This window comes from Buceros rhinoceros, unplaced genomic scaffold (assembly GCF_000710305.1).
Source record: "Buceros rhinoceros silvestris isolate BGI_N320 unplaced genomic scaffold, ASM71030v1 scaffold8252, whole genome shotgun sequence".
Taxonomy (NCBI): Eukaryota; Metazoa; Chordata; class Aves; order Bucerotiformes; family Bucerotidae; genus Buceros; species Buceros rhinoceros.
Genome location: NW_010397110.1, coordinates 16,264 through 27,015, shown reverse-complemented (window position 1 = coordinate 27,015; position 10,752 = coordinate 16,264). Strand labels below are relative to the sequence as shown.

Below are 10,752 nucleotides of genomic sequence, written 5' to 3'. Positions count from 1 at the left end.
AAAAATGAAAAGCTTGAATGATTTTTTGTTTTATGGTCTGTATAGGTTTCTGCTTTGGGATTGGATCCTTCAGGTGCCCGTCTGATAACTGGTGGATACGATTATGATGTTAAATTTTGGGATTTTGCTGGGATGGATGCCTCTCTCCAGGCTTTTCGGTCACTTCAGCCTTGTGAATGGTAAGCATGAAGACTGCCTTTTTCTTCTAAGAGTGTGCCTATGTTAAGCTCCTAAATGAAATGTACTTGTAAGATAGCTTGTTTCAAAGGCTTTTGTATCCCATTGTACTTTTTGTGGTACATGGAATGTGGACCTAAGAACTTGCCTGCTTATGTCTTTTCATGCTTTTTCCAATGGCTTTCTTATTTTCACCTTTTAGAAAGCTACAGCTGATTTTGCAGATTAAATTGTTAATAGCAAGCATATCAGTAAATAGATTATTAACCTCTCAGGTTGACTTTCATAGTTACAGTCAAAATTAATAGAATACACTTTCCATGTGTACTTCTCTTCATTAATTTTATATAAGCAGAGAAGAAAGTAAAGCAGTTGACTTCTTTGTGGAGAGCATCTGTAGTTGCTGCCAGTATTTGAGAGAAAGGGAGTATATAATTTTCATTAAATCCTCTGATTCTGGAAGCCCTAGTCTTTGTACTGCACTGATAATTGAATAGCTACAGAGCATGCATTAAAACCAGTATGTCTGTTGGCTTTTTTTAAGGAAAAAAGCTATATATTCGTTTACTTTTATCTGTCTATTTACATCTATAAATAAAAAAAAAAAATAGAGGAGGCATTTTTTAAGGGAGTGATTCCATACTATCCATACTGTTCACTGGTAATTCAGCAAGTAAAGGAACCGAGCTCATTTACTTATTCCAGAGAGCTGGAATACAGCTTCTTCAAAAGGAGTGCATGTCTCACACACACATCCCGAACTTTCTTAAATTACTAACTTCTCAAGGTACTTTCTAATGTCTGGTATGGTACAGTTTGTAAGTGTACTCTGGTATACTTAAAGGGATTGAAATTAATTATGTGTAGTAAGTAGTCCTTAGAAATCTATTTTTAATCATTGTTTTAAAAAGCTACAGCTGAACTTTGGTCAGTTTGGAAGTTAGAAAGTGTATGACTGATTATAGATATGCCAAGAATTTACATAATAAAAGACAAGAAAAATTTGTGGCTGTTAGCCTAAGAAGGAGCAAAGAGAAAGGGATTTGCTACTGATTTTCTAAACCGTGAAAAATCGGGAAAATAGAGAGTGTGCTTTGATTAGTTATGCAATATTAGTCTCTTTTACAGAGTTATGTGGTTATAATAAACTGATGAGAGCATATTTACTTTGAAAACATACCTTGGTAAACATGCTGATTTGAAGTAAACAAACAAAATTCTCCAAATGTGAAGTCACATTCAGACTTTGCTGGCATCAATTTCCTTCACATGATTAGTTACTAGGATGCGAATGGTATTTTCCTCTCCTCTCTCATAACTGAGGAGTAAGAAAGAGCTGACAGTATTTACTCCCACAGTAGGAGATTATTTTGATGCAATCATTTCCAAATTGACCTGAACAGTGCATTCAAATTTAGAAGTACTTGGTATAATGGCATATGACATAAAGGAAGTGTATGTTCTTGTGGTTTAAGTATGTCAAAGTGTAAATGAAACACATAAAAATACAGGTATGAAATAATACTAAAAACTGAAGTGACTGATTAAAAGTTTGAGTATTTCACTTATGTTGCAAGTCTTGTGTACTAATTTTGGGTTTTTAAAAATGTGTTATTTAAATATCCCTTCTGTATCTTTCTGTAAACACGAAACTGGAACTGTAGCTTGGTCTGGTAAAAAGCTCCAAACGCAAGAAAAAGGTCCTCTATGCTGACATTGAGGCATATTAGCGTGCATTATGTGGACTATTATCTAACTTACACCCAGTTGTATATATATTCTTACATTTTTTTCACTATGGAATTTATTGCAGGGAGTGTTAGCATTCACAGACCTCAATTTCAGAGAATTCTGAGGAGTTTTGGTATGGTAGCTTTAGGTGCTAGCAGAATTCCAGTACCGGAGCCATAAAGTTAATGTCACTTTAAGAATAAAAAAGCCTGAGGACAATTCTGTATTGTCAGGCTTCATTTTGTAGCATAATATCAGGTTACTCTGTTAATTTCTCCTTGGATTTGGGATGTAAGGAAAAAAAAACCCCAAGGAGAGCGAGCCTGACAAAAAATCTAGTACCTTGAAACCACACCTCAGCGTTAAAGGGAAGGCCAAGGGTAAAGGCAAAGGTGTGTTTTATGTCGAAATTAGTTCTGTGTCACAATTCTGCCTATGTATATAGCTCTGTTCTGCAGGTTTTGCCAGAAGGTACTATGCACATTTTGCAGCTTTAAACCAAAATGGCTTGGATTGATGGTGTTAAAGGGAGCTGGTTTTATAAGTTTCCCAAGTCTTTTGCTTTAACATTAATAAGTACCTAAAACGTTTCCGTTAAGCAATGGTTTGGGGTTTTTTCCTTTAGATGAAGATTGTATAAACCTTTTCTGTCAGAATAATTTTTTCACCTGACTTGTTTGATGAAATATTAATTACATTCCTATTGTGCTGTAAAATCAGATTCTCTTCCTTGTTAGAAGGAAAATGAAAAAAGTTTGTTCAAACACGCTGATATAGAACTAAAAAAAAGCAATGAGGCAATATTGGTCAAATTGCAAACAGTGCCATGATAATGGTATTAGGTTGTGTAGTTTTAATTTTAATACTTCAGTACTAAAGTCTTCAGTGCTAAAGTACTTCAGTCTGAAAAATAGTTTTTTTCAGAAGACTCGGTATCATTAGGTGAATCATTCTGCATGCAGTTCTCGTGGAGTTCTGGAGTATTTTAAACTTTGTATGAATTGTGATATGGCAAGAGCACTCAATTACGACGGGAAGGTTTTTTTTAATTCCTAGGATATGCTTGTTCCTCTAAATCTGAATCTGAAGGTTTCTTAGTCTAGGTTTATCAGCTGTCTGCAGAGAATATTCTATGCTTTAGATACTGTTTCCCACGGGGGTGGGTTTCAAGTTTTTCAGTGTTTTCTCTGAACCTAATGTGGCTGTCCTGCTTTCCCCTCTTCTGAGCAAGTATACATTTTTTGCTCCTGAGGCTGAGGGTGCTTTTTTCAGACATTGCTTGTGGTCTGTTTTGGAAATTCCCAGATTGAAGCATCTCCTTTCTACTAAAAATCAGAGTTTGTAATTCTTTGACCAATTTGGCTGCCAGTTTGTATTATATAATAGGGGGCTTGAAGCAGTTTTTGGCTTTTGAATCATAATGTAATCAATTTTGCCAGACATATTTTGAATGAGAAACTTACGCTTAGTTACATTACTATGATCAATGCACATTACAATGTTTTGTGCGTTTGGTATAGTAACTCACAGTTTCAAGACAGATTTAACATATAATAGCTACTGCTGAGGCAGTCATGAAGTCGCTACTATTTAAGACATGAAATGTTGTTGTTAGAATTTGCAGTCAGTTTTCTTGATCATCTGAGCGTTAATTTTACCAATGTGAAATGGTGAAAAAAGTAGTTTTCTTAATGTTACTAGAGTTTGAATGCACATGGTTATGTTCTTCACCAAAAGGAAGATAACTGTTCTGAGGACAGTTTGGATGTCATGGGAATCCAAATCTAGCTGGAAAATGCATTCCAGTCATTAATTTGCTGTTGCTTTAGCTTAAAGGTGATGTATTAGTAGAAGGTCATGTTGTTGTGCACATTCTGTTAATGTGCCAGCATATAAATTCTGGCAGGTGTGGAGCTGATAGACTGCTTGGCATTCTTTGCCATCCTTTTACTAGAGTATATCAAAGAGATACTTGCTTCAGATACAGCAACTGCAGTAAGTTTTGTCCATAAAGTGGAATGCTGAGAGGTGATGTTGAAGCTGGAATGGACAAGGGAGCTATTGGTCTCCCTTGCATCAGCCATCTTCCGACTTTCAGTTAACAATTTTTGTTGTCTTGGTATTATTCCATTATTTTTGTCACAAGTTTTCTCTATCAAAGGAAGACGTATGTAAGAAAACCTCTACAGCAAATGCTCAATCACGTAAGACATAGTAGACTAGGCAGATTGTTATCTATTGTGATTTTCCCAGCATTGATGGCATATTTAACTTACTATCTAAAATCCTGGTGAAACTGTAGCCCTGCATATAGAAAACGAAGCAAGAATGCTGCCATGTGACTAATTTCCTGGTGTATAATGTACAGCAGAGTTTTATGTAGGGCTTTAACATCCTTTTATAGTAATTTATAGATTACTGTAGATCCTCATGTTGCTTTTGAGAAGATGAAAAGAATTTTCAGCCTGGAAGAGTTGAATCTGACACATACTATTTTTCACCTAGAGTTGTAAAAGCATTCTTAAAGTTAAATATACTTGCCAGAAATGACATTAAGTGCCAACTTTGTAAATAGTATTGTTCGATGTGCTGTGTGATTGAAGGAGGAAAAATGACACGCACACACATATACACACGTGAATTAAAAGCTTTAATCCATTAATAACAGATGTTTTTTCCCCCACCTTTTTGATATAAGAATGTGTATGGGTCTATTTCTGCAATATGTTTTCTCACAATTGACACTTCTGTTTTAGTAGGCTTATGGGAACTGGAGCTAGTTGAAACATTTTCTTTCTGTTGTTTTTTTTTCAGTCACCAAATCAAATCTTTACAGTACAGCAGCACAGGAGATGTCATTCTCGTTGTCTCTGGTAACTCTCAGGCAAAAGTTCTCGACAGAGATGGCTTCCCAGTAATGGAATGCATAAAAGGAGACCAATACATTGTGGATATGACAAACACAAAGGTAAAGTCCGAAATGAATTGAATGCTGGAAGACTGACAGTTTAGTGTATTTTTGCTCTAGATGAGAAACCTCTTGAAGTTCAGTAGGAAGGATTGTAAAGCCCTGAATCTGGAATGTGGTAGTCCTGTGTATCGATCCATGCTAGAAGCTGTGAGATCTTCATCCATGGAAGTTTTCAGGACCCAGACAGACAAAGCTGTGGGTGACCTGATCTGATGTTGACTACAATCTGGTTCTGAGTGGAAGGTTGACCTGGGTGAATTCAAGAGGTCTATTCCAACTAATGTTTCTATGATGCTACAACAAATTCATCTATTTTGTAAAAATTGTCAGCTTTCTGCATACCTTTATCCAACAACGACAAAAAATTAGATACTATCTATCTGGTCTGATGTCTTGCTTTCTTCTACCCTCTCTTCTTTTGCTGATACAATTTACCTCTGTCAAGGCAGAGATTGGAGGTGGTTGTTATTTTACTTGCATGCCCTAAGTGTAAGACTAATAAGCAACTGTGTGTATTTTTAGTGATAGTTAAAAATGCAAACAAAGACGGGCTGATTTATAGTTTTGAAGTATTTTAACAACAGTTGATTGGATTTTGATCCCTTTGCCTTCGTATTTCCGCAAACTATGAGACAAGAGTTCTGTTTACATAGGTGATTTAAAGTCAGGTCAGTTTTTTAAATAGCTTAAACCTAAAAAATAATGATAAAATCTACTGCTCAGACTAATGATAACATTGATTTATTTATTGCGTCTGAAGTGTATTGCCAAGTAAGACTAACTGCTGTTTTGCCTAAAGCTGGTCTTGTCAGATGACTATTTCTTTTGGCTAGTGATACGTATATAAAACCATCAAATACTAAAATACACTTTAGTTCTTGTTTATGTAAAAATAATTCAGATTTTCTTTCTCTTGTAAACGTGTGGAATTTCAGTGTATTGTAGTCCAGCAGTCAAAATACTAAAATATTGGTATTATCACTCCATTAACTTTTCAATATTTCTCTTCGTATTTTGCTTAAAGCAAACTGAAGTCATTCCAGCATTACAGTAGTGGTTTTCAAATTTCTCTATGAATGTAGTCAGAGTGCGTGTGTCTGTGCTTCAAAGAAGTAAAGTCAACTGGGCAAAGACGTTTTATATCCATAGGCACCATGATGGTAATCACTTACTTTGGGTAAAATTCTTACCTCCTCTTTTTTCTACCCTAAAGAAACAGTTCGTAACTTCCAGTCTTTTATGAAAAACTCACCTGAGGTTAAAGCAATCTTGACTGTCAAAGTCTGTTTCCTTAGTTTTCTACAGTGAGGTCTTTGGCTAGTGTCATTTGGCATTGAGTATGTATGGTAATTCTTGTAATTACTGTTGGTTTTGTGTAGCTTGCAACAATTTGCATGACACCATATTGCTGCCTATACTTTCATCCTTTCTCTGCATTCCAGTTCTCCCAAGTCTAAAAGGGGAAATACAGTTCTATGCCATTTTCTGAAAGAAAAAATATAAATAGAAGAATGGCAGATTTTAGAATTGAAAAATGAAAACAAGCAAGCATGAAATGGATTAGAGTGCATAAAGTCTGTGAAATCATAGCTATGTCAGGACCTGATTCAGCCCGCAGCTTTTCTGTGATTCCACTTGAAGGATTTGGAGTAAAATTCATGAAACCGTGTAAGACATCTTACTAAACCTTGTAAGACCTTTTTGATTTTATTTCCTTAGGGTCACACAGCAATGCTCAATTCAGGCTGTTGGCATCCAAAAATAAAGGAAGAATTTTTGACATGTTCCAATGATGGGTGAGTACTGAGATCTTACTTTGTCAGGGTTTTTTGAGACTCTTGTTTGTCTTTTGTGTTTTAATACTGTGCTCTAATTTACTTTAAATTTCATTCTCTTAAATCTTGAACAAGTGTTCAGGACAATATTAGGTGAGGTCTGGCAGCAAAAATTCTATTTGATTTAGGTCTAAATAACGAATATATTTTGTCTGTGTTATTCTAGTTTTGTAATTTAAAATGACTTTTAATGCGATTTCATACAAGTTGTTGGTTAAATATGTTTCAACAAGAATTCTTGGACAAAATTTAACTTTATCCAGTATATCTTCAGAGTAGAATTAATTCCTGAGGAGAAACTCAAATATAACTGATTTTGCTAGAAAGTATTACAACTGGAAGTTGCAGGTTTTAGGTTAAGTCTAATTGAATATGGGTGGATGTTGTTTGACAACTGTCAAAGAGACTGACATATTTTATGGGTTCAATTGATCCTTGTGGTTAGAATCAAACTGCAAAATGCCACCGTGGTAGTTGCATTAATAAATAAATTTACTGCAGCTGTCAATAGACAGATCATGAATGATTTTTTTAACTGATGTTTCAGTTAGGCAATCTTTATGTGGGAAGACTGAACTGCCCCACTAATGTATCTGTACTTGATAAACTGAAGGCTCCATTTATCAATTACTTTAAATAACATGTTTGGGTTTTTTTCCCCAGAAGGGACTGACTTACTGGTTTAACATGCAGGTACATTAAAAAATTATTTTAGTATAAAAAAATCACGATTTCTGATAAGATGTGGCAGAAGAAAAAACTTAAAACACTACACTGTAGCGTTTAAGCACAGTGTGCTTTATACACGCAAGTTAGGCCAGCTATGTCTTTTTTTCAGTTTGTAGACGTGAAGTTTTTATTTCCATGGTGGAGATGTTTATTAAATGGCAGAAAAGATACTTTTAAAAGTTCGGTTCTATATAGTTTGTTGTTTAGTACGGCCTCTGAATTAGGCTGAATGGTTTGTAGACAGTGCAAAAGAAAATAAGATATTATAAGTTATGGAGATTATATAATTTTGTCTCATGTAAGCAAGTGCTTAACTAATATACGAAGTATGGATTCAATGCATCCCTGATGCTTGAATTGCTGTGAATTGAAATGGTCTGGTCAAGTAAGTAAAGACAGGTAAACACTACTATAAATGGCTGCATAATTGTATTTTTGGAGACACTATCCTGCCAACATTACAGGAAACGTATTTTAAACCCATTTCATTTTGTTTCGTGCTAGCAACAAGTCTTTCCAGGATTTGGACGCATCATGAGTAATGTAACAATTTATATTGCTTAATTTGCAAAACAGGGCTTAAATGTTAGAGAACATATTCCATCTATGAAATTTAATAATAACAGAAACTAGAAAGTGTCCAAAATTTAATCAGTAATTCATCTTAAGACTGGAGCTGTAACCTAGAATAGGATAGCTCCAATTGGGAGCTACAATGATCCTGTAGTCCAACTGTCTGACCAATTCAGGCTGACCAAAAGTTAAAGCATGTTGTTAAGGGCATTGTCCAAACGCTTGTTAAACACTGACAGACTTGGGACATCGACCGCCTCTCTAGGAAGCCTGTTCCAGTGTTTGACCACCCTCTTGATAAAGACAATTCCTGTTGTCTAGTCTAAACCACCCCTGGTGCAGCTTTGAGCCATTACCGTGTATATCCATTACTGGATACCAGGGAGAAGAGACCAGCACCTCCCTTTCCACTTCCCCTCCTCAGGAAGCTGAAGAGAAGAGTAAGGTTGCCCCTCAGCCGCCTTTTCTCCAAACGAGAAAAACCCAGAGTCTTAAGCAACTCCTCACAGGATATTTGTTCTAGTCTTTTCACCAGCTTCGTTGCCCTCCTCTGGAGGCAGTTAAGGACCTCCACATCCTTCTTAAACTGTGGGGCCCCGAACTGCACGCAGCACACAAGGTGAGGCTGCACAAATGCTTCATTCATGTTTAGAAGGGCTCATAAACAGACTGGAAACGCCAGAGGCATTAAAAAAATCTCTTACATGACAGTTGTGAGTAGTGAGGAGAATGAAGGGAATGAACCATAATGGCCAGACTTCATTAGCATTTTTATTGCTGTGATCAAAGACTGAATACAGGGCTAAATGACTCTATGGCCAGATTTAGTTGGTTGTTTATTCTATTTTTAGGTGTTCTTCAGTGACAGTTAACAATTAAGATGGAATTTCATGCTTTGACAGTAGTTTTATGTCTAGAGTTTGTGTGGTTTTCATGCAAATAGGTTAACTTAGTAAGGTCTCTCTCAAGGAAGATTTTGCCATAAAGCCCAATATATCTTTATATGGCTTTAATATGTAGAAATTTCAGTTAAGAATGTTTCATCGAGTTAAAAAGTCTCCAAGTCTTGAATCAGGCTTCCTACAGGGCAGGAGACCTGCCTATACCCAGTTTAGACATTCCTGTCAAGATACACAGATGTGAATTGGCTTTCACAGTCCTCAATATATTTTTCTGTCATACTTTATCAAGAAGATATATATCCATAAGAGGAGAATTAAAAGCTTTACAGTATGTGTGTCAGAAGAAAAGGTAAAATCAAACATCTACTTATCTCAAAGTTTGATGGTGCACTGCTGCTCTTGTGTGCAATAAAGGTGAACTCTGGAAGTTTTGCTTTAGGTTTTGGTTAGTTTTGTTCTGAAATTTGTACTAGACATTTGTAAGATGAAATTACTTGAATTATAGTAACTACTCTGGAGCTTTTAATAGGGAATATGGTGCTCTCTGTAGCTCTAGATGTTGAGATTTAATCCTCACATTGGAAAAGGAACTGCCATAACTGACATGTATGGCAAAGGACTCTTAACACTGAACACCAAAATGGGACTCATTGGAGGGTCAGTCCTGAGTATATGGATGTAGGAGAGTGAAAACAGTGTTGCATCTAAGAGGCATGAAGGAAGGTTGATCATCTTGAAGTTTCGTTGGCTACGTTTTCAGTTGAACGTCACAGAAATGGATGGAACACCAAAGTAAGGCAGTATTAGCTCTTGGAGGCTTCTCCACTCATTTGATCAGTATTTTGTGTGGAGTGTTTCTGTGTGCTCCAAGCCTGAGTGCCAGGACCAACACCTGGCTTGAAAGGTGCTTGCCAGAAAAGGTGTAAGGGTTTTCAGTTTCTCGCTTGCAAGTTTGGATGCTGCTGAAAGTAACTGTTGAAGCATGTGATTCATGCTTCTTGAGGCATGCTGAATGGTGGTGTCTGAGGTTCAAGAGGACACAGGAGACCACCTGAGGGTTACTATACTGTTAAACCCTAATATGTATATTCTTTGTTAGAACTGTTTACAAATTGTGGAGTGTATTTTATCTGACTATAGTGTAGCATTTGCATTGCCTCCTTAGTTGAATGGTTGTCACTTGCATACAGTTTAAAAATAAAGTAAGAAAAGATGATGTCATTTTCTGGTTGGTATACTGAAAGCACAAGTTACCATGGTGCTTAAAGAAGTTGAAAAGCAAGCTCTGAAAGTAGGCTTGTGGAATCAAAGGAAAATAACACATTTTAAATATGTTTTAAGTAAATACTTTAAAATATTTTAAATACATACTTTTTCGTTTCATGGTAACCTGCTATAACTCAAATTCTTACTTGGGCATAGTCTTTACAGGCACTTGACAGTATCTTTTAATTACAGATAATTTAAGGCTGTAGTAGTGAACTAAAAGTATTGTGAACTAAAAAGTAATTCAAATGAAGGCTCTTAGAATTGTTATTGTAAAAGAAATATTTTGAGAGATTGTCTGTTTCTTGTGATTTATTCATGGCATTCAAATTTGCTGCACATTTAAAAAAACCTAAATCCTATAGGTAGGGTTTGCGTATGATGTATTCTCATTTGTGGTTATTAGACTATCTGTAAATTTATTACTTCAGACTGCAGATATATGGGTTACCAGCAGGGAGTCTCAGTGTGTTTTTTATGACTGTTCAAGGACACAATGTTGAACTCAGAAATGACTACATAAGAAAAAGACACATTTCCTTCTGACTCCTATGTGAGAGAAACAGAG

The 10,752-nt window shown here is 35.9% G+C and overlaps 1 protein-coding gene across 1 annotated transcript in view; it reads left to right on the top strand.

The window, feature by feature from the left end:
- Positions 1-6,679, top strand: part of LOC104502186 (WD repeat-containing protein 70-like) — a gene marked incomplete at its 5' end in the record, with an annotated part of 44,017 nt that extends 37,338 nt beyond the window's left edge. The window contains 3 exons of the mRNA XM_010146121.1: positions 46-179; positions 4,723-4,876; positions 6,599-6,679. Of these exons, the coding sequence (XP_010144423.1) occupies positions 46-179; positions 4,723-4,876; positions 6,599-6,679 (369 nt within the window). The remainder of the gene's footprint in view (positions 1-45; positions 180-4,722; positions 4,877-6,598) is intronic.
- Positions 6,680-10,752: the final 4,073 nt, after the last annotated feature.